The sequence below is a fragment of the Oryzias latipes genome, chromosome 7 (genome assembly GCF_002234675.1).
Source record: "Oryzias latipes chromosome 7, ASM223467v1".
NCBI lineage: Eukaryota > Metazoa > Chordata > Actinopteri > Beloniformes > Adrianichthyidae > Oryzias > Oryzias latipes.
In genome coordinates, this window is record NC_019865.2 from 9,913,940 (window position 1) to 9,935,603 (window position 21,664).

The 21,664-nt window shown below is 38.8% G+C and overlaps 3 protein-coding genes across 12 annotated transcripts in view; 1 reads left to right on the forward strand and 2 right to left on the reverse strand.

The window, feature by feature from the left end:
* Positions 1 to 2,572: 2,572 nt before the first annotated feature.
* LOC101174424 (retinoid-binding protein 7) lies at positions 2,573 to 11,374 on the reverse strand. 4 transcript variants are annotated; one of them, XM_004070384.4, is made up of 9 exons: positions 11,232 to 11,374; positions 10,727 to 10,866; positions 8,387 to 8,570; positions 7,758 to 7,836; positions 7,368 to 7,387; positions 5,012 to 5,031; positions 3,735 to 3,913; positions 3,533 to 3,634; positions 2,573 to 3,441 (listed from the first exon to the last, which is right to left on the reverse strand). In XM_004070384.4, the coding sequence occupies exons 1-9, from the start codon at positions 11,258 to 11,260 to the stop codon at positions 3,391 to 3,393; spliced, it is 804 nt and encodes a 267-aa protein (XP_004070432.2). In that variant the 5' UTR covers positions 11,261 to 11,374; the 3' UTR covers positions 2,573 to 3,390. The 4 variants fall into 4 exon arrangements, with proteins under 4 accessions (XP_004070432.2, XP_020560228.1, XP_011475269.1 ...); XM_011476967.3 differs by lacking the exons at positions 2,573 to 3,441; positions 3,533 to 3,634; positions 3,735 to 3,913; positions 5,012 to 5,031; positions 7,368 to 7,387 and adding an exon at positions 5,161 to 5,758 and having other exon boundaries at positions 7,712 to 7,836; positions 11,232 to 11,324; XM_011476968.3 differs by lacking the exons at positions 2,573 to 3,441; positions 3,533 to 3,634; positions 3,735 to 3,913; positions 5,012 to 5,031; positions 7,368 to 7,387 and adding an exon at positions 5,161 to 5,758 and having other exon boundaries at positions 7,712 to 7,836; positions 11,180 to 11,317.
* Positions 11,375 to 12,673: 1,299 nt separating this feature from the next.
* lzic (leucine zipper and CTNNBIP1 domain containing) lies at positions 12,674 to 15,441 on the forward strand. 4 transcript variants are annotated; one of them, XM_020704571.2, is made up of 7 exons: positions 12,674 to 12,942; positions 13,155 to 13,268; positions 13,356 to 13,491; positions 14,263 to 14,361; positions 14,558 to 14,653; positions 14,743 to 14,824; positions 14,906 to 15,183. In XM_020704571.2, the coding sequence occupies exons 2-7, from the start codon at positions 13,168 to 13,170 to the stop codon at positions 14,959 to 14,961; spliced, it is 570 nt and encodes a 189-aa protein (XP_020560230.1). In that variant the 5' UTR covers positions 12,674 to 12,942; positions 13,155 to 13,167; the 3' UTR covers positions 14,962 to 15,183. The 4 variants fall into 4 exon arrangements, with proteins under 4 accessions (XP_020560230.1, XP_011475272.1, XP_004070433.1 ...); XM_011476970.3 differs by having other exon boundaries at positions 12,674 to 12,864; XM_004070385.4 differs by having other exon boundaries at positions 12,675 to 12,859.
* Positions 15,442 to 20,160: 4,719 nt separating this feature from the next.
* clstn1 (calsyntenin 1) overlaps positions 20,161 to 21,664 on the reverse strand; it is a 32,418-nt gene continuing 30,914 nt past the window's right edge. For all 4 annotated transcript variants that reach the window (XM_004070386.3, XM_011476972.2, XM_011476973.3 and 1 more), the window contains one exon: positions 20,161 to 20,464. In XM_004070386.3, coding sequence (XP_004070434.1) covers positions 20,270 to 20,464 — 195 coding nt within the window. In that variant the 3' untranslated portion in view covers positions 20,161 to 20,269. The remainder of the gene's footprint in view (positions 20,465 to 21,664) is intronic.

Below are 21,664 nucleotides of genomic sequence, written 5' to 3' on the forward strand. Positions count from 1 at the left end.
ATAATTGACAAAAGGCTTTAGCAAAGCGTCACCTTCTTAAAATAATTGCCTACGTCATTTTTTCTGATTTTTCAGGAAACACAAAAAACTAAACAGTTTGTTTAAAATTTGATAGTAACTAACAATTTTAATCAAAATAGCTATGACAACAGATGCCGGTTGACATACTAACAACAAAGTTACCCAAACATGGAACATGGGAGAATTAAATGACTTAGGCACATTTTTGAACATGCCTTTGTGATTTAGGCCATTTTAAGCCTTATATTTTATTAGGAAAAAATATTATTAACAAACTAACTGAAATGATAATGCTTAGGAGGAATGTGCATTTTCTTCACATCTCTTTCCAGATCTTCTTTGCAGGTTTTTTTTTCTAATCTCTCTTAGTATGGGAAATAGTAAAAGAAGTGATGGGTTTATTTGACTGGAGGTTCTGGTACTTTCTTCCTGATTGTCAGATCACAACAATCTTATCCATACCAATTCCCCATTTGACATCTGTACCCTTTATGGCAGTTCTTTCCATACAGAGGCTTCTGAGAAGGACAGTCTGAATGGACCTTGCCATCACTGATAAACTGAAGAGCCCGCAAGTAATGCACAGCTGGGTATCAAGCTTTTTTGCCTGTAGCCTTTTGTGCCTGTAGCCTGAAGAAAGATCCATTAAGTTTCAGGAACCCATTGTGCTTGAGCACTTTCACATGTTAAGGGGATAGCCTTATACTGCAATCTGAAGTATAATAACATGGTCTCTTGGGGTGAAAATATCTGCTAACTATGTTTTGTTTACTAGTACTATGAATCTTGTCACACTTCATTTGTACGACCTGCAACAAGGTATTTCTGAGTTATTAGTCCCCCATATTTCCTTGCAAACTCAGAGTATGCATTCGTCACACATGCATTGGGATTCTGATAACGGCAACCATCACTTCACACCATGATTTCCTTGAGTTCTGGATAGCCTTTGATCACACCTTTAAAATGCCAATATTAAAGAAGGGCAAACACCTCACGACACCCTTCTGATTTGTCTCAAACGTAGCAGCAGCTTTCGTTGAACCCACGTTGAAAAGGGTAAATGACTGCTGGCTGGGGTTTTTGGACACAGTGGCGTGCAAGTCCATTGTCCAAACAGACTTCTCTTCATTGGCAGAATCCTTGTCCTGAGACTTCTCTTGCCTCGCTTCATCCTTCTTGTAGACACATGGGTCAAATACATCCCTGCTAACATTCCTGTGATTGAATGAAACACAAAAGTCCCACTGATCTTTTCTCGAAATAAATCCACATTAGTTCCCATGGAAAACATTGGGAATATTGGACTCCAACAGCCCTCACCCCAGAAGTTGTAGCCTTCTGTTGGTATTCACAATGTAGTTAGGAGATGGTGGTACCTGAGTAAAGGAATTCTAGTCTTTGTAGGTAGCTCTGCTTTTGCAGTATAGTGTGAATCAATACTGGGCATGTCCCTCAACCCGGTCTTAATGAAGTTCTTAAATCCAGGTTCAACCTTTATCTGCTTGTCTCTCTTAGGTCCAGATTTAGATGGGGCCGGTGCATGTTTTTCACAGTCAATGGGATTGTTCAACCATTTTTTAATGTTTTTCAGGAAGACCAAGCGAAGAGAAAAAAGTGCCTTGCACACTTTAACTTATTTCAATTTTTAAGCTTCAGTAGGTAGAAAAATGCTAAATTGCACCAGCAACATTTTTTATGTTAATTTTTGTGACCGAAGTGGTGACGCACGACTGGCCGGATGACTCTTCAAATATGTACGACTCCTCTCAGAAACATTATTTTGCGATCTATTTTATTAAGCTACATTTAGGTTTCCATAATGGTTTGTAAGTTGCCTATAGATATAGCAGAACAGCATACTATTATACCAGTTAAATCATGTTATGATAACTCATATTACATATGACTAAAAAAGCACAAAAGTGCAGATGGTCCTTTGGGATTCTTTTTAGATTGTAGATTGCAATACAGTTTTGAAATGTTAATTGGATTATGGACTGTTAAGAAAATGAGACATCAAAATCCTGTTCATTCAAACATTGTTTGATAAGACAAAGTATCACTACTAAAAGCCATTAAAATCCATTTTACTTGTATCGTTTTTTAGCTGACTTCCTAAACTGAAATTTTAACAAAAAAAAACTGATCAAAAGATGAAATCTTATGGAATATTTTCAGCCTAGTGTAAAGCATAGTAAACATTTTTATCTACCAATATGTAAGGAGCCATGAATTATGAAAATTACCTCAAAATCTGAAAAAAAAAACACTTCTATTTCTTGAATCAGCAGCCATTATGAAATGCTAATGAAATTGCCTAAATCACATTGACTCGTGATTTAGGCTAAATAAAACTGCCTAAGTCACACTCTTGACATAAGGAATTATGCTAAAGGAGTAGAATGGCATGTTCTGTTTAACTGAGGATGTAGGCAATTTTACCAGAGGTGGCCAGCATCATGAGGAGAGGATTTAGGCAAAAAAAAATCATTTCTGACAAAAAATGACATAGGCAATTATTTTAAGAGGGTGACGAAAGAGAAGATCATTTTCTGTGGAACATTTAAAAATGTATGTTTTATTTTACAATTGAATTATAAATTACATTAAGATTGAATGCATATAAAAATACAACAACGTAACAGTAATATCTACAGTTGAACTTGTCTCTCCATGGCATTACACATTATAAAAATAAATTACAGTGATCCTGAACCCTAAATGCATTTAAAAATGGGTACAAATGCATCGGTGTAACTGAAAATGTTAAACTTAAACACTGTGCACATTAGTTTAGTGCCGGTTGTAGTGATTAAAAAGAAAACTATTATTTGAAAAAATGTTTTTTAAACCTTATGCTATCCTAGGCACTTTAACATTGGGAGATGGGTCATCTAGACCCACTAGACAGTGCGTTAAAACTTTTTTCTTTACTGATTTGTGATCTTCACTGGTGTCCATGGATTACATGAAATCTTTCCACCTTTGTCATGGTAGGGAGAACATGTCAATGTAAGGGTGGGGTCATCTAAGATAGCACAAGGGTTAAGCAGGCAATAAAAGTATCAGCATTTGGCAGTGAGCTAACTGCACAATGGCCTGGACCACCACTGAGGCAGCTCCACCAAGCTGCAGGGCCTCACAAAAGTAGTGCAACCATGCCACCTAGTGGTGGATCTTTCAACCCTGACATGAAACACGAGCATTCTCTGGAATTATATTTGGAATCCATCACAGAGAAAACACCACAGACTTGTTGTCTTGTGTGCTTTTGTTTGTCGGGGTTAACAACATGGGGTCAGGCCAGCTCTGTCCTCCAGCGCTGCTTAGCTCCTGCAGAAACACCTCTTCTTTCTCTTGACTGCTTTACTTCTTTTTAAAGACCTGTCGGCAGAGCTCTCCTTCACAATACAGCTCCTGAGGAAAACCGTTCACAGAAGGGTTTCATTACAAACAAGGCATTTATCTTAATAGACCTGCTAAACAATTCTCTGTGTAGGATTCCTACCAGGTGGAGCTTGTCGTCTTCAATCCAGTGTGTCCAGCCTCGGTTCTTCTTCTCCCCAGTCTGCACACACACCAGTTTATTCCCCTCCCACGTCACCAGTGACTGCACAGATGCAAGGAGAAAGACAGCATAAGCACCAGTGGTATGTGATAGCCGGTAGAAACCTTGAAACAGATAACATGTTCCATCCCATCATGCTCACCTTGACGTGTCTGTTGTCCAGTCCCTGTGTGAACTCTTCAAACTCTTGGTTTAGTTTGAAGGAGAAGGTGTAATTCCGGAAGGGGCTCACAGTTTTGATGACATATTGATCCCCGTGCTGCTCAATCACCTTCCTCAGTTTCAGTTTCAGAGCGATTTTTCTCAAGTAGGGGCCGATACCTGGAATGGCAAAATCAATAGGAGTCAATGCACAGATAGAGATCATAACCCCTGCGTAGATATGTCACAGCTCTTTTTCAATGCATATATCATAACATTTTGAATGGATGATACTAACAAAATGCTTTCATCCCAAACATACTCCAGATCATAGTTAACATTATAAACATGCTGGAAGCACTCACCAAGAGCAACCATGTAGCCCTCAAAGTTAACATTGCTGATCAATTCCCAGGCTCCACAAATGCTGGCAGGCATGATTCACTGATTTCCTCCCTTTTGAGAAAGTGATAAGAAAAAGCGTTGTCCTCGACCTGCAAGGCAGACGTTCTGAGGGAAGGTTCAGGGAATGCAGTTTTGTAGGCGACTGCCAGGAGGTGTGTCAAAACCTGACTTGGTGTCACCTGAGCCCTGTGGGCACATGGGGGAGGTGCTGCCATCACAGCGGGGATGGAAACTGAAAAGTCAGGCGTGTCAAACAGGTCTAACTATGAAACTTATTGGCAAAAAGCTTTACGATTTGGCCTGAGGTGTTGAGGGCAGACAAAAAAAGAGCAAAAAGGCTTATTGAGAGGGGTTTTTCCACTGTTTTGAAACAAAGATAACGCAGAAATGAGAATTTCCCTTAAAAAGAATTTATCAACAACCTTGTGAAATAGTGTTTTTATTCAAGGTATTGAATAGTGGAAAAGCAAAAGCTGGTGTCTAATTATCGTTTGAAAGCTACTGCGTTTATTATCTCTTTTAGTTTTAGGGAAAGATCAATAAATGAGTAAAACTTTAAGCCAAATCATTTGAATAATTTCTCAAAAAATTTCAGATATTATGATTTTATGTCACCTGTTTTGGTTGCTAATTACTTCATCTTCTAAAGAATTAATGTTCTCCAAAAAGAAAAAGAAATTGGAAAAGGAATCAGTCTACTATGTAATTGACATGAAATCTTTGTTAAACTTGCATTGTAAAAAAAAAATCAAGCACTTTCAAGATGGAAATAAATTCCTTACTTCTGGTGAAACTTTAAACTAACTGTAGGGTTTTTAGTCTCTACGACTCTGTGATTCCAGTAAATGCCTGTTTTCCTGCATTACCATTAGCCAGCCAGTGGAAAAACACAACTTCTGCTGTCAAACGAACAAACTCAAGGTGATAACACTCAAAAGAAAGACTTATAAACAACAAGAGTGTTTATGATCATATTTCATGCTTGTAATTCTGTAGAAAAATACAACTCAAAAATTCTCACATAGTGTAAATATATATTTTATTATTTCAACAGTGGCAAATGCCACTTTAATGTAGAAATACAAAAGCCAGTCAATGTGTATTCACTTCTTTTACTTGGCAAAAGTGAATTTTGTTTTGATCAGTGTCAGGCTTTACCGATTATGTAATTGGCCGTAAACTTCCACCCGTCTTTGTGCTGTTGTGGCAGTAAAGGTCACGAGCTCGAGGAAGCGCTTGTGTACCTCTGAAGGGGTGCTAGGATTATGTCTGCGTTTTTCTGTTCACTCTCGGCGCTGTAAAGACGCCGCTCTTGAATGTAGTCGATGACGTTTTCTGGCAGCAGATATCTGACGCTATAACCGCGCCGCAGCGCCCGGCGCACATGAGTGGCTGAAATCTCATTGGTGATCCATTCGTGGACGACGTGGATGTTCCTGTGGTGCTGCCATAAATCGTCTGACTGGTGGATGAACTTGTACGGGTCGCTGCCACTGCGGGTGATGCAAACCAAACCGTGGCAGCCAACAATTTCAGCGATATCCTCCTGCTTCCAGAGGTTAGGAACGGCAAAGGATTCCAGGACATCCGCTCCACACAGGAGCATCAGCTTAGGGCCATCTAAGCACAGAGAAAGAGACAAGTTATGAAGAAAATACTTGATTTATTTATTGATCTTTCTTCTGATGGTTTTAGAAGTTTTGGCCAGGGTTACTCCAAAAACAAAAATAAAAATTTCAGCTGTTATGGGCTCTAAATTTTAACTATGGTTAAACGATTACTATCTTTAAAAAAACTTTTAGTGGCCCTGATGCACAAAAAGCTTTTTAAACAAAAACAAATACAGTTCGGGACTTAATTCAATGTACATTTGAGTTGGACTTTTTCTGCAATTAGTTGAAAAACAACTTCAAGCGCATGCCCCAATGCCCTTGTTTTTCTCCACGTTCTTTATGAAGGACAACCACATGCTGTCTTCCACCTCGCATGCTTTTGTGTGGTGTGGGTGGAGGTCATGTGCTTAACTGCAAAGCATCCACACCCTTTACACCACAGTGTCCTCAGTAACAGTAAAGGGCTGATCAGGTGAAGGCAGAAAGACAAAGACTCTTCTCTGTGAGAAAATACAAGGTGGTGATATTAATCCCTGGTTGATCCAGCAGCAGCAGGTGTGCTGCACACACGTTTAAACTGCCAAATAGTAAAAACATTTTGCTCTTTTATTTTACTTCTATTTCTACAAAATTATGTCAATATTCAATTTTCAAAATATGTAAACCAATTATATTTATTCTGTTGTTAGAACCATTGTAATACATTGTTGTTTTTGTAGTTTTACACACTCATTGTAATAGAAACAGTAAGCAACATTGAGACACAGATGAACAAAAAGTTAATCTGGAGTTTGTGGAGGGTTTTCTAGAAAATCGATTTGTAAAGCTGCTGTGGTCAAGTTGTGAGGTGACAATTGTGTTTGCAAAAGTGGCAGCGGAGTGGGAGGCGAAGCAGAGACGGTTGATTATGAGGAGTTGGAAGCAGAATGACCGAGTGATGCTGAGAGTGCATGAAATGAAAGAAAGATGAAACCTGGACTCCTAAAAAACTGGGAGCTTTGGTTAAAACGAAACTGTCAACATTTTTCATGTTTAAAATTGCACCTGAACCTGGTTTATATGTCAAGGAGGCAGTCAGGTGAGGGGAGATCTAAAGGGAAATGATAACGAGCAGAAGCCCCAGGACAAAACCCTGAGGTACGTCTGAGGTCGCAGGAAGTAAAAAAAGATGTTAAGAATTTAAACTGAGTGCTTCAAGAGGTGCTAGGATAGAGATGGATGAGTTATTCCTATAGTTAGTAGTTGGTAAAGAACATTGGTGAGTGTGTGTGGTTGTATCATAACATCTAATATAACAAAAAAGATGTGAATAGATGTAAATGTGATGCTTGGTGTGAATTTGTGTTATTTGTCACACACATAGAGTCATACGTGTTATTTTAATTTTTAGCGAACAGTTTATACGGTTTAGTTCCATTTTTTTCTTTACAAATATATGAATGACTTAATTGATTAATTATATGAGGACAATACATTGATTACGTTTTTTGTAATGAGACTAACATTTAAAATAATTGTTCTGATGAATTGTAGATTTTTTTCTAATAATAATAAAAAAGTTTCATTCATAGGTTTCTTAAAAGACAGACTAAACGGTACAAAATGAAGCTACACACGTGTGACTTTTACATTCCTGCTCCACGTGTGACACAGATTCACACATTAAGCAGCACATTTAACATTGACAAGTATTGACCTTTGACCTGAATCAGAAGGCAGTAGGATAAAGAGCCTGATCACCAGGTGGAAATGTCTGAGTTCATTGGTGTTGTTTCTATTTAAGGCAAATACATGTTAAAGAAAAAGAGAAGAGAGTTGATGGCGACACTACTATGCACTACTTCCTGTACAGCGGAGGACTAAAATACCTTCACTGACATATTTTAACTGAACTCACTATCTTTGACTTCACCTGTAGCACTCATTCACATTCAGAAAAGACTGTAGGGGGGGTGGTTACCTCTTCTCTCCTGATGTCTGGAGATCTCAGAATGATTCTCATCGACCCGTCTCTTTTTGCCGTGGTGGACAGTGTCCACATCATCCTTGTTATGATCTTCTGCATGGAGTTCTTCATAGTGATGTCTACCACATAAACAAAAAGGATCTGATTCATTCGCAATTTCTTCATTTAAAGGTTCCAAGACATACTGGACAAATGTGACATTTAGAAAATCTAAATCTGCCTTATTGCATTTACGCTCTCATTGAGAGTACACTTTAAGATGAAGAACATCTGGATCCCTTTTTGCTTTAGATTACAAAAAAAAAACAATTTATGGGATTTTTATTCATTAATATTTTAAAGGTGTTAAGGATTTATTGTCCTGATTTAAACTGCTGACTTCTGGTAAGTCTAGCAATTCATGTTGCCCAACCCTCGCAGCACACCTCAGCCGCCTAATGACAGATGGAAACTTTGCGGTTCAGAGTAACTCAGTATGAATGTATGACCTGCAAGTCGCAATGACCACGAGGATCCTATAAATCACAGATGAAAGATCAGAAGATTTTAACAATACTTGTAAACATAGAAGTGACTGGCCATGGAGCAGAACCAACACAAATGAGAATCACAAAGACATGAAATGGAAACTTATGGAAATGAAATTACTTCCACTGACTGCATGCATACCGAACAACTTTAGCTGTTTCCAACCATTCTGCCTGCAGGCTCTCCCAGTCGTCTACTTTAATCCAGTCAGAGTTCGCTGTGGCCAACCGAGCCATTTCCAGACGGTGAGACGCCTCAATCAAGCCTTTTTTCCTATAGGCATCGCCCACAGGAGATATGATTCCCTTCACCACATTGTATTGTCCTAAAAAACAAAACAAAGAGGAAAGTTTTCACTGACATCCCCATTTATTGCAGCACTAGTAAAGAGAAGGAGTGTTGTCCAACATGCCAGAATGTCTACATAGCGTGTTATGTGTTGTGCTGCGTAATGTGAAGCCTCAGCATTTCTATTAGAAAACATGCTTCGTCTAAAGGTGCTCTACAACTTAAAAACAAACATTTTACAAAAACATTGTGCACAAAATTATTAATTTTCTAAATCAGTTAAGGAACCTTTGACAAACCAAAAGTTTTTTTTAAATAATACTCGAATCATTTTTGGCAGGACTACCTTAAAAAACAACAAATTCTTAGTACAAGCAGGTTAAACAAAAAAACAAAACAAAAACAAACAAGTGATAAAAATTAAACATACTAATGACTCAAACATTTCTGCTTGAATATTTCTTAAATATGGACAAGTATTTGAAAGAGCCTTCAAAATAAAACACAACATCTAAGAACCACATGTGGCTCTTTTACCCCCTTTTGTAGCTTTTTTCTGGCTGAAGAAAAATAAAATAATGTTCATTTCTAAAAGTAAGGATTACTTAATGAGTATTGCTTTAATTTAGATTAGTTAAGTTTATGCATTTATGTCTGAGTTTCACCTGGAAGTAAGATTAATCATGAGGCCTTGCTTGCTTTAACACTTCCTCCAGACTGCAGATTTCGAATATTAAGCTAAACTTTGGTAAAATGTCTGATCTTTTCTCATTACTCTGTTTATTTTATGAGTTTTAAAGTACGTTTTTTCTGGTTAGTAGCTATCCAGAGGGAAGTGGCTAAAACATATTTGTATATTCTTTATATACTTCTCCTACCGAATCATAAACTAATGAATTTGTGTTTTAGTTCTGGTTAACAGCAGTAGTTGGTAGGAAAAATGAGACGCCTCAGCAAAGTAGACTTGAGGTATAACATGAAAAAAATATGATTTTTGTCTTGTGTTGTTATAATCTTTTGATATTCATTAGCCGGACTGGGATGATCCTGTTTGGCACAGGAAGTCTTTTATTTTCAAAGACTCACTCCAATGAAAAATGAGTTTCTGGTGTTTTCAACACGTTCTTGTAGCATTTTTCTGATGATGGCGGACATACAAAGCAAATTAAGATTAAAACTGCATTTCTGAGTATTTCTTTATTCAAAATGGTCCCTAATGAACTCTACCCGCTCTGCAGAAACTATGTCCTAGAAAATGACAGGTTTTTTGCCAAATAAAATCTAGCATAATCAGAATTAAAAAGACCACCGGGAATGCTTTGAAAATAGATCAAAAGATGATCAGAGTGAGTCTTTAATTTCTCCTATGACATTTTTTAAAATAATTCCAAGTGGTGTTTTCATTATAATTATTACGTTTTGTGTACCTGAAGCCTCTGTTTTCAAAAATCTCCTCTAGATGGGGGTGGCCATTGGTGCTGAGCTAAGTAGTCCTGCAGAATTACGAATTACTTTGCACAGCAAATAAAATGAAACGCCAGGAAAAAAAGTGACTCCCCTGATAATATTCTTGGTTTTGTTGAAACCCTCTCTGGTTATTGCAGGACAGCAAGACTTCAGACACAAATGAACGCAAATGCGGAGAACACATTTAGGACTTTGAGTTTAATATAAAATATGTGCGGCCAACAACAAAAAACCAGCCTTGGCCGCACTTAAAATACATGCGGGGAATGCAGCAATGTGCCATCTTCTCTTCTCTCGGACCTGAGCATGTCGGGCAGCTTGTGCAATGCGCATGCATTGCTGGACCATTGTGACATCACAACAGCTCATAATCTCAAACCAAGCGTCTTTGTGAAAGTTTGATTGACAGCGAGTTATAAGGAGAAATACTCTGAAAATAAAATCATTTTTTAAATGACATTTGTTCTCTTTCATAAGAAAAATGCCACACTTACATGTAAAAAATTCAAAAAACATGATTTTCATAGGAGGTGGACTTGAAAGGAAGTCATGCAACCTCCTGTCAAAAGTAATAAAATGAAACTTACAAAAGCTGCTCCTACCACGTTTTAATCAGTAACAAACAGGCCCAAATGGCTTTGTGTGTGTGTTGAAGGGCCACAGATCCCTGCCTGACAAATGTATAGTGACTGGAACATGGAGAAAAAACATGATGAATAACTCAACCTGTGTCTTGCAGGTGGTCCCGGGCCAGTTCAAACATTCTCAAGTGCATGTTGGTGATTGGATTAAAGGACCCGCATGCCAGCAACACCACTTCGGTTACCTTCTGCTTCTGCATCCCGCTTAGTGGAGAAGCCTTCTCTCTGAAAGTAAACACACACAACTGAACTGATTAGCCTAGGATCACTGAGACAATTCTGCCTGTTTATCTGCTATAAACGAATGAGCGTTTAGTAAACCCAAATAGAAAATGATCAATAAAGATGTTGAAATATATATAAAAAAATGAATACAAGAAAAACTATTTAAAAGTATTGGACAAAACATCAGCTTTGTTTTCCAGTAGGCTACGAGAATGCTGGCTAACTCTTCATGAGAATCAAACCTGCCACGAGAGAAAAAAATATTAATTTTACTTTAGAGTTTGGTATCTTTTTCCACAAACACAACCCTCACCTAGGACGAAAACCTCACTTTTCTTTTTCCAAAGAAAAACCGACATTTATACTTTTTAATAGAAGTGATGTCAACAATCATCCGCTCTAGAACTAGCAGGGTCGTCTTCGTCTTTGGTTCTGTTGCAGTAGGGGCTCAAATGTAACACTGCCACCAGGTGGTGGGAAGGAATTGAACATCACAACTGTGATTATGAATCACGCAGCTCAAAGAACATAACCATAAATTGTATTAACTATCAAATATTATTTTATATAAATGTTTGCACAAAAAATCAAGAGTAAAAAAAAACAATCTAGAAAGTTAAGCGCAAAAAACTGTTTTAGAGACATTATTGAAGGATTTCCTCTCAGCACTGTAAACGTTTTTTCTTCACAAAAAGGCATTTCTTCTGTACTTTCTTGTACTTTTCTTTTATTGCCCCTTGTTTAAAGAAATATCCCAATCAGTCCATTTTTATGGAACTCTGGAGTTGTTTTAAAATTTAGGAAAACACTTGTTTAGGAAGCTGCAATCAAAGAGGTTACTTAGGTACACAGTTATTAAACAACATCTAGAATGTTTATTTAATACTAATTTTTTGTTTAGTCTCAAATCTGCAACACTGTGGTCTGATGTTTAAGAAAATGTTTTTAATTTATTTTCTTTCTTTTGTTTTTAGATTTCGTAGTTTTTGTTTTTTTGTCATATAATGTTTATTTTTCTATATTTGTTGTTTAACGTCAAATTTGTCAGGCTATGTGTTTGATGACATGAAAGACAAATATTGTATTCTGCTGTGTTCTATCACAGAAGTGAAAACCTTCATTGTTCAATGTTTTATCCAAGGAACTACACTGATGGCTTGTGCTTGAGGCCAATCATCAATGTCTACACATTCGTTTCTCTCAACTACTATGGGAAGTAAAAATGATCATTCTGCGTGAAGGGATCCTGATTATTGAACTTATTATTATTTTTTAATTAATCCCCAACACTGATAATTCCCCATAACACTTGTTTTAAATTGTATATGGATCGTGCAGACTGAGGTTTTTTATGTATTTTTAATGTATTAATCTTTTCTAAGGATTTCATTTTAATAATTAGTTGTATTTTATTTTTGATAATTTAGATTAATTAATTAATTGTATTTTACTGTGTTTGCCTGTGTTGAAAAAGGATTTTTTTTGTGTTCATTGAACTGACAATAAAGTTTACTTATCTCTATCTGGAAAGTTAACAACAACAAAAACAACATCAACAATAATAATTTCCCCCAATTAATAACATGGTCATAATCTAAATCTTTTTCATTTCATTTCATCTATATATATATATATATATATATATATATATATATATATATATATATATATATATATATATATATATATATATATATATATATATATATATATATATATATATATATATATATATAAAACAGTTGTGTGGGGAAAGGGACCCGAACGATCTGATTGGTTGGAATCGAGCAGGAAGTAGTGAGCCGCGCCTGCACTGTAGAGTTACATTCACAATCACAAGTCCTCTGATCACACACGGCGTAGTGCAAGTGTTTTGCAGCATATTTGCTTTGAAATACTCTTTGCTGGTTTTGTTGTTGTTGTTGTTATTCAGTTACTTGTGAACGGACACAAACATTTTATTTATCCAAGGTTGTTTCCAAACGGAGTCCCGGTGAGGTGATTTCTTTAAGTTTAAGCGCGCTAGCTTGCTTGTCAGCTATAATCGTGCCACTTTGCTAGCTGTTGAACCCCAACGTATGTATAGATTTTTCCTCTTTGGAGAACATAGATTCATCAATACCACCAATAATCCAGTTTCGGTCGCTAAAGCTGCCGTTTCGCGAGTGTAATACCCCCTCAGTAACTAATCAATAACAGCACAGATCCAGCGAAGTGCAGTAGTGGGTGTTGACCCTTTCTTCTTCCCTGCTTTCTTTGGTTCCTCTGTCTGTCTGACTCTGAGGCAGCATTGATCCGAGGATGGCTTCTCGAGGGAAATCCGAAACTGGCAAATTGAAGCAGAACATGGAAGAACAGCTGGACAGACTGATGCAGCAGCTTCAGGACCTGGAGGAGTGCAGGTGCAGAGCACGGACACGTGATGAATGAGAAACCAAGAGACGCTGCCTTCATCAGTCAGACGCTTAGCATTTGTTTGATCCTTCCAGGGAGGATTTGGAGGAGGGGGAGTACGAGGAGACCAAAAAGGAGACTTTGGAGCAACTGGGAGAATTTAATGACTCCCTAAAGAAGATCATGTCTGGAGACATGACCCTGGTAGATGAACTCAGTGGAATGCAGCTGGTATGGAAGCTGGAGGATGTATTTATTCATTAAATATTTAGGGATGAAACGATTAATCAACTTAATTAATGATTCGATTTATATTCCTTTGATTCAACCAGATTGATCTGTGTGAGAAAGGTTATCAATCAATTCAATATGTACCATTACAAAAGTCTTTCAGAATGAAACAAATTGATTATAGCAATATTGGAAAATACCATTGGGATTGATGCACAGTAAATATATTTTACTTAAACATGAAATCGACAGAGTGCATCACAGTGGACAAAACACGTAATAGCAGCAAAAAAATGATCAAGCATCATTCCAGTCCAATGTGTGGAAACCCTTATAATTTAGCAAAGACGTGACCGTACAGTGTGGTCGAATGTTCTAATGTTCTATTTTGATGTGGAAAAATAGCAGTGGGCTGGACTTTAGGAAACTAAAATGTGAATGGATTTGCTATTACTTCTTGTTTACTTGTTTGTTTATACATATATTTAATTTACACTTGATTATCTTGCAAGAAATACAAGAATTCTGGAAAACTTCCCTGTTCAGGACCCAGGTGTTTATCTCTGAGTTATACTGGTTGAGTTTTTGCCTAAAGATATCCTGAATCGATTTTAGGTCAGTGAATTGGATCGTTCAAAATGAACTAATACGGACTACGAGTCTTATCAGCAACCACTAATTATGATATGGATCAAAGCATTGTTACTTAGATAATATTTTTTTTTTTAAATTTCACTTGTCTCCCCTGCCGCTCGTCTCTGTCCCAATCAGGCAATCCAGGCCGCCATCAGCCAGGCTTTCAAAACCCCCGAGGTGATCCGACTGTTTGCCAAGAAGCAGCCAGGACAGTTGAGAACCAGGCTGGCCGAGGTTTGAACGGACTCATTCCGCCGTCACCTTTCATGCCTGTAAACGGCTTTGTTTCATAGATTCCTGACTGGAATGTGCTTTAAGCTTTTCCAACCAAGAACCAGAACATCCGAGCCGTATTAGTGCTCTGAAGGGACTGTCTTTGTCAATAACTTCCCTCCTCCGATCCCTGCCTCATTGTTAACATTCCTTGCAGATGGACCGCGATTTGATGGTGGGGAAGCTGTCCCGGGACGGGCACACGCAACAGAAAATGGAAATCCTCACAGCCTTGAGGAAGCTGGGCGAGAAGGTGATATTTTCAGACATGACTCATGGGCCTGAGGGTCAGAGCTGTTTCCAGACCAACTGACCAGTTTCTGTTAACGGGTTTTTGAACAGCTCACTGCAGAGGACGAGACTTTTCTCACCCAAAACGCTACCGCCACACTGAGCCAGTTTGAAAAAGTCACAGCTAATTCAGGTAGGCCAAACATTTCATCCTAAAAGTGCTGCCATGCGCGTCACAACTGATCCTGACCTTGTTTTTTCCCTCCTTTCTTAGGGTCGGAAGACAAAATTTTGGCTCTAGCAAGCTCCAGTGTGAAAACCAAGGTGTAGAAAGTGTGCAAATGTTCATTTTAAGTCCTTTTAGATTTTCGCCAATGGACAAGTTTTTAAAAACAATCACAGCCCTTTTAGGGGTTAATGTCAACGCTAATACTTTTTAACCGCACAGTTTTTTATATGTTATTTTTGTAAATGTCTTTTTTTTGTCAAACGTGGAGGAAATGTCTGTAATTAAGCTTAATACTTTGTTAGCACCGGTTTGAAAAAAAAAAAATGAATGTCTCGTGTGAAAGTTGCAAATGTAGCTGTGAGAACTAATTTATACTCTTAAGGTTTTAAAATACTCAAAAACAGCACAAATGCTTCTCATTTGTTGACAGAAGCAGTTTGTTTGTCACCTTTTTTTTTCTTTTACAAGCATTTAACTGAAAAAAACACACATGAATCCAAATGCTGACTAATGATCCAGCTGTCTGTTGACGGTGCAAATGGATGCTTTTGTGCTTACAATAAATCAGAAGATAAATCTTTTATGTGTCTGGCTACAGTGTAATCAGATTTCTACTTGATATAGATCTATTCTAACAATAAGAGGGTCAACTTTATTTATGTTTAAGGACAAGAGCTGCAGCCTAAAAGTCCCAAAGTTGCTTTTACCCCAATAAAAGCCCAAATGCTCCAGAATAGGAAAAAGGGGGACAAAAGAAAAAAAGTCCATATTGCATAAATGGATTTTGCTCAATGTGGGACTCAAGCATTGAAAATCCTCCCACATGACACTGGTATGGCTGACTGCTTCAACTAAACGTAAAATATATGAAAGCAGTTTTATAGGCCAAAAGGGATCGACTCTGCCGATACAGTAAAGGGGGCAAAACCAGACTCCAAATGACAAAAATGATTGTTTGGTATGGGGAGGTCAAAAATGGAGCTGGTGCAGTGGTTAGCACTCTTGCCTCACATTGAGAAGGCCCTGGTTCAAATCCCAGGGGGAGTTCTTGGGCCATGCGCAACTCTTTTATCTTCCATTGTGGCGTTGAAGAAAAATGTGAGCGATTTGAACAAATAAAAGGTTTGTCTGTGTTTAGGTTTTTTAACTGACATGATCATATATTAGTCATATAAAGTGTTTTTTATTTTATTTTTATTAAACCACTGCTGACATTGCACTAAAGTAAGAGGCCTTGTGCGGTTAACCTCTCCTCAAAGATGCAGACGTCTGATTACTGAGCAACACAATGACTTAATCTATTGCCAGACCTGCTTTAGAAAAAGTTTAAAGCACTTTTCTTTTTTAATCTTTAGCTGCACAATAGTGTTTAGTTGCTGTTCGGAGGCAACATTCTTTTAAAGTATTTGATAATCTGCTGCAGCAGAAGGATCTTCATTTATTTTGAAAGGAATTTGCACGTCCTTCAGAAAAAGTAATAAAGTTATCTTTAGAAAACGATCACACTGTTATAATTCAATTATTGTAAATATTTGAAAGCTACATTTCATTAAGGAATAGATCAATAGTCACAAAAGCATAAAAAAGTGTATTTTTCTATATGGCGAGGTGGGATTTTATGGCTTTGGTCTGTACAAAACGGTCCCAAATGACTCTTTTAGCGTTAAAGCTTGCAGAGCTCTGAGTTTGCATGTTCTCCTTGTGTATGGCACTCCTAAAACATGCTTCATGGGGGAATCAGCCACTCTTGTCCCCATGTATGACTGAGATTGTGTATAGGTGTGTGGTCCTGCAACAGACTGGTGACCTGTCCAGGGTGTACCCCCTACTTCACTCAATAGTAGCAAGGATAGGCTCCAGCAACCCCATGGAAAAATGATTAAATGAAAAAACTAGTGACAAGTTAGTGTTCAACAAGAGGATTGGATTCTCTGCTCGCCTCTTCGTGCTCAGGAGCAGAGGGGTTGTTAGTCTCTTTTTCTACACTATGCAACACTTTTTTCATTTTCTTTACAGTATAAAAAAAAGCACCCATCCATTCATTCCTCCATTTTCCGAACCGTCTGAATCCCTTTTGGGGTCCTGGAGTTGCTGGAGCCAACCCAGCTACTGTTGGATGAAGGCGGGGTCCACCATTATTAGTTCACCACACACATACACACACACACACACACCCCTAGGGGTAATTAAGAGACACCAGTGAACCTATGAAGACTGTTTTTGGACTGTGGGAGGAACGTAGACACACATGCACAGGGAGAACTTGCAAACTCCACACAGAAAGATCCTAGCAAGGATTCAAACCTTCTTACTTTGAGGAGAGCGTGCCAACCACTGCACCGCCGTGCACCTTTTGGAGAAAACATCTTCATTTATTCAGTAGGTCAGTTTTTAATCATTTTTGTCAAGCTGCATTCCAGGTTTCAGATAAAGAGGAAAACAGAATCTCATATAGACATAAAACTGAATTTGATAATAATTTTTATTTAAAAGCTTTACATCAACTCAGCTGGAGTCTTTTTCATTAAATCTGTGGCTATTGTTTGGTTACTGCACATTATTTTTGGTGTTTGATCAATTATTCAACCTGTAGTTTTTTTCTCCTTTTTATCCATTGCATTTTCTGTATTCACCACCAGGGGGCACCACAGTCTCAGACTAGTGGAAAGCACCATCAAGGGAATTTTTAAACATCTTTTCCAGCAGTTTCCATTTACAGCAAGTAAAGACAAGAGCAGACGACCGTTATATTCCATCTCATCCTTTATTCAGTTTATGAGCAAGCATCAACTTCACCACAATTCACCTTTCAACTGATAGAAAAGTGAGAGCAGCTCCGAGCACAAAGGAAGCGTCCGACCGTACCAACATCACCAATGTCCCATTTCAACCAAAAGTTCCAAACAAAACATCAAAATAATAATGACTCTAGAGTGTCGGCGACGTGAACGGGAGAACCAGTAGTGTCTGGCAGCGTCTTTCTGACTCAAGCAGAGTCGAATCCGCCGCAGTGTTACAAAGCAACCTGAACATCGAACACCGGGAAACAAGTCTTCAATCACAGACCTGCAGATGTTGGAGACTCATCAGTGTGAACACGCCACCAAGTCGTGGAACGGGATCCGTGCTCTCACGAGTTTTGGAGTGACCGCCCCGCTGCCCTCAAAAGACTTTCTTAACAGGACGTTTCAAATGTGAGACTCCCACTGCACACAGACAGGTAAGTTAGCAGTGAGCCCATGGAGCAATTTGTACATCTTTTTCAGGTGGATTCATGATTTAGCACGTTAGATAAAGATGATACAATACCGACCTACGTTCTCTACACATCAACAAGAAACACAGGACACTTTGTAAAATGTTTGCACCTGCGATGGACAATGAAGGTCCAAGTCTGTCCCCGCAGCTACGAAGGGGTAAAAACGCCACAAATCAAAGAGCATGGATGCATGTTTTGTCATTTGAATCCCGCTATGATCGGTAAAAGGCACACTCTTCTTTCACACCAAATCATCACGGAGGGGAGACTGGTCATTACGTTTCCACCACAGGCCCAAACTCTTTTTGTTCCCCCCCTTAAGAATCAAAACAGTAGATCAAACTCTTTCCTTGAATCTGTTTTGGCCTCCTGGCAGGATGGACATGCAGAAAAAAGAAGGTTTGGGCAGCAGCTCCTTTTTATCCTGGTTAATGCCACTTTTCTGCTTATTATAATGCCTCAAACGTACAAGAAAGAACGCGGCGCCCAAATGCATGAGACAAACACTACGCAGCTGACGTGGGAGGAGCTTAATTATCAGGTGAATGTGAAAATCTATTTACAACAGAGTCTAAGAGGAAGGACAGGCGCGGCACACTTTCCCAAACGGCGGTATAAGCGTCACACTACTACCAGCAGGAAAGGAAGTTCATCAAATGTAAACAAATATCTTAGAACAACTCTAAAGTACAACTCCATTTACAAGAAAATCTAGTGGTCTGTTACAAAAACAAAAAAACAATCCCCATTTAAGATCCAAATAAGATGCGCCCATCTTGAAGTGTTTTCCTCCTGAAAGCAACACCACAGAAGAACAACGCGGTCTGTGAGGTTTCACAGAGAGAAAACACTTGCAGAAACATTAAATGTTTCAAGGAGAATAGCCGTGCTGTTGAAAAAAGCAAATCCAACACAACTCTTGGTGAACCTCTCTCCACACAAACTACGTCATGATTCATCCAGTCTCCACTACTCCTCAGTCTGGTAAATGATGCTGTTTCAATCCTTTGAAAGGTTTCTCTTCGGTTCTCCTGTTAGCACAGCAGGACTGGAGAAAAAGGCTTCAACGCTGCCGAGTCGCTCCAGACGTCGGCCAACATCTCGCTTCCTTTCCTCCAGATCAACAGCCCCGCCCACCTGCTGCTTGTCCAGTACCACACAAAATGTACATTTCTTTCTACACAATATTTCCCTGCGTGTCATCACTCCAGACAAACACAAAGTCCCCTTCTGTACAACAGAGAGCTCTACGGGAATGAAAGACCGCAAACGCCGGGACTTCATCAAGCAGCTCTGCTCACAACAAATCCACAACGGCTGAAAAAAAAGGGGAAAAAAAGACAAAATGGACGTCACTTTGCCATGGAAACCTCTGCAGAACAGTCCTGGGTTTCTTGTCATGAGGCAGCAGTTTTGTACAAGCGTGACAGGACAGCTTTTGCAGAAAAGAGGCGACATGCAACGGGCCTGTGGGACACACATTTTCTACATCACATACCGAGTCTGTTTAGATATTCGACCCGCTGAGCTGAGGGGGGGCCTTCACTAACACACTAATTACATGGTTTCCTCATATTTACAAAATCTTTAAAAAGTAATTTCTTCTTCTACACATAAGACTTCCCAAACGTCCCCATGCACTAAAGGTAGTCAAAAGAAAGAGAAACTGCAGGCTACGTGTTAAAATCCTTGCTCTGTGGACGAGAAGCGTTTAGAGCGGCGGGAAAATAGGAACAAACACCAGGAAAGGAAATGATTCTCCTTCTGAAAGCCTTTGAGAACAGAAAGTGCAGCGTCGGCTTCCTCAAACAGTTTTCATGGGAATTAGAATAAATAAAAAACGGGAAAAGTAAAAAGGAGCAATCCGGTGAAGACTACACTACACGGAGAACCACCACGAAGATAAGAACAGGAAAGCCTCGACCAGATACAAGCTGGAAGATTTTTTTTTTATATATATATATATATATATATATATATATATATATATATATATATATATATATATATATATATATATATATATATATATATATATATATATATATAAATATCTCATGGCTGTTTGACATGAAACTGTAGGAGGCGCTGTGTGCGAAGCAGTGGAGGTGTCAGGGGGGTGATGTGTGTGTCAGAGCGCGTTTGGCGTTTCAGTAGGTGAGGGTGGAGTCATCCCACTCCAGCTGCTGCTGTCTGCTCGCTCCCTGCTTGTCCTCCGGCTCGCCGCCCTCTTCGTCCTCGCTGGTATCTGACTCAGCGCTCGTGATGTCATCTTCCTCCTCCCCGTCCTCACTCTCCTCCTCCTCTTCCTCCTCCTCCTCACTGCTGTGCTGGTCCTCGTAGGTCTGGTAAAATGAAAGTGCATCGTTGGGAATCTATTGTCACTGACAGGAATATGAAAACTCATGAAGCAGATCTGGCTCCAGAGGAGTTTAGGATTTTTAAAACACATTTATTTGAAGTCTAACAACAAAAAAATCAAACTTTAAATGTAAATAAAACCACAAAAATAAGATCAAATGGTAAAAAAAAACTGTATGCTGCATCCCTATTTACTGAATACCATCACCTGGGTCTGTTTTGGTTCCTTGAACTACAGAAGTTGTGTTCTTCTTCCAGACAAATACTGCGCTGGATAATTTTGGAGTCGCACTTGCTTAATTTTATCAACTCCATGTCATCTGGACGCGACGAGTGAGCACGAGTGCTGCTGCCGCCGTGCAGCGGTGAACACTAGAGGCAGAGCTAAAAGATTAGCTGCAGTTGCCTCGCTGATGCTGAAGTAGTTTCACTCGTTTCATTGCCGCTTCCACTTTACGGGCTCAAGTCTTTGTTTTTCAGACAAGCTGTAATTTCTAGCAATATAAAATATCGAGTGCGAAACTGAAACGATACGTTAGGAACCTGAGTTGAAGCTACATTTACTCATAGCCCTATTTTTTGTCTGCTCTATGTCATAGAGACTTGTGGGTCCTGAACCACATCACAAAGAAAAAATAAAATGCACAATGGGTGGGAATGTCACTGTGTTTAACTGATTCTTTTACTTTGAAAAACACAGCCTAACTTACAAGCTGTTTCCCAAACCAGTGAAGAGGTTTCTGCTCTGCCGGTGGAGCCTTAGACGCTATCGAATCACGTTTCCAGACTTACCTCTGATTCAACGGGTTTTCATGGATATTATGATAAGTTTAAATACATTTAGATAAAAACCCAATTCACTTGTTGGGTGTTTTTGGCCACTAGATGGCGTGGAGGGGCAAATGAAGCTCCAAGACGCTTCAATTCCTCCACCAGGACCACTATGATGTTCTTGCAGTTTTAAAACATCTGCAAGTTTCTACTACATTTGTAAACTGCAGGCTGCAGCTGGAGGAATAAAAAGCTGTTCCTTCCAGTTTTCAGCCTATATTATAATCTACAGTTTATTTATTTGCTTTTTAAAAATAAATTCTTGAAATGTATAAAGCCTTGTTCGGTGTTTATGGCATTTGCTTATGTAACCCAACAGCAGCTAATCTGTGAAGTAACACAAATGTGTGTTC

Excerpts from the sequence above, each read along its gene's own strand:
- lzic (XM_020704571.2), top strand. The coding sequence starts at position 13,168 with ATGGCTTCTCGAGGGAAATCCGAAACTGGCAAATTGAAGCAGAACATG. Across the intron at positions 13,269-13,355 it reads CAGGACCTGGAGGAGTGCAG|GGAGGATTTGGAGGAGGGGG; the intron begins GTGCAGAGCACG and ends TGATCCTTCCAG. Across the intron at positions 13,492-14,262 it reads AACTCAGTGGAATGCAGCTG|GCAATCCAGGCCGCCATCAG; the intron begins GTATGGAAGCTG and ends TGTCCCAATCAG.
- LOC101174424 (XM_011476967.3), bottom strand. The coding sequence starts at position 11,260 with ATGATTGTTGACATCACTTCTATTAAAAA. Across the intron at positions 8,571-10,726 it reads GGACCACCTGCAAGACACAG|GACAATACAATGTGGTGAAG; the intron begins GTTGAGTTATTC and ends TTTGTTTTTTAG. Across the intron at positions 5,759-7,711 it reads CAGACATCAGGAGAGAAGAG|ATGGCCCTAAGCTGATGCTC; the intron begins GTAACCACCCCC and ends CTCTGTGCTTAG.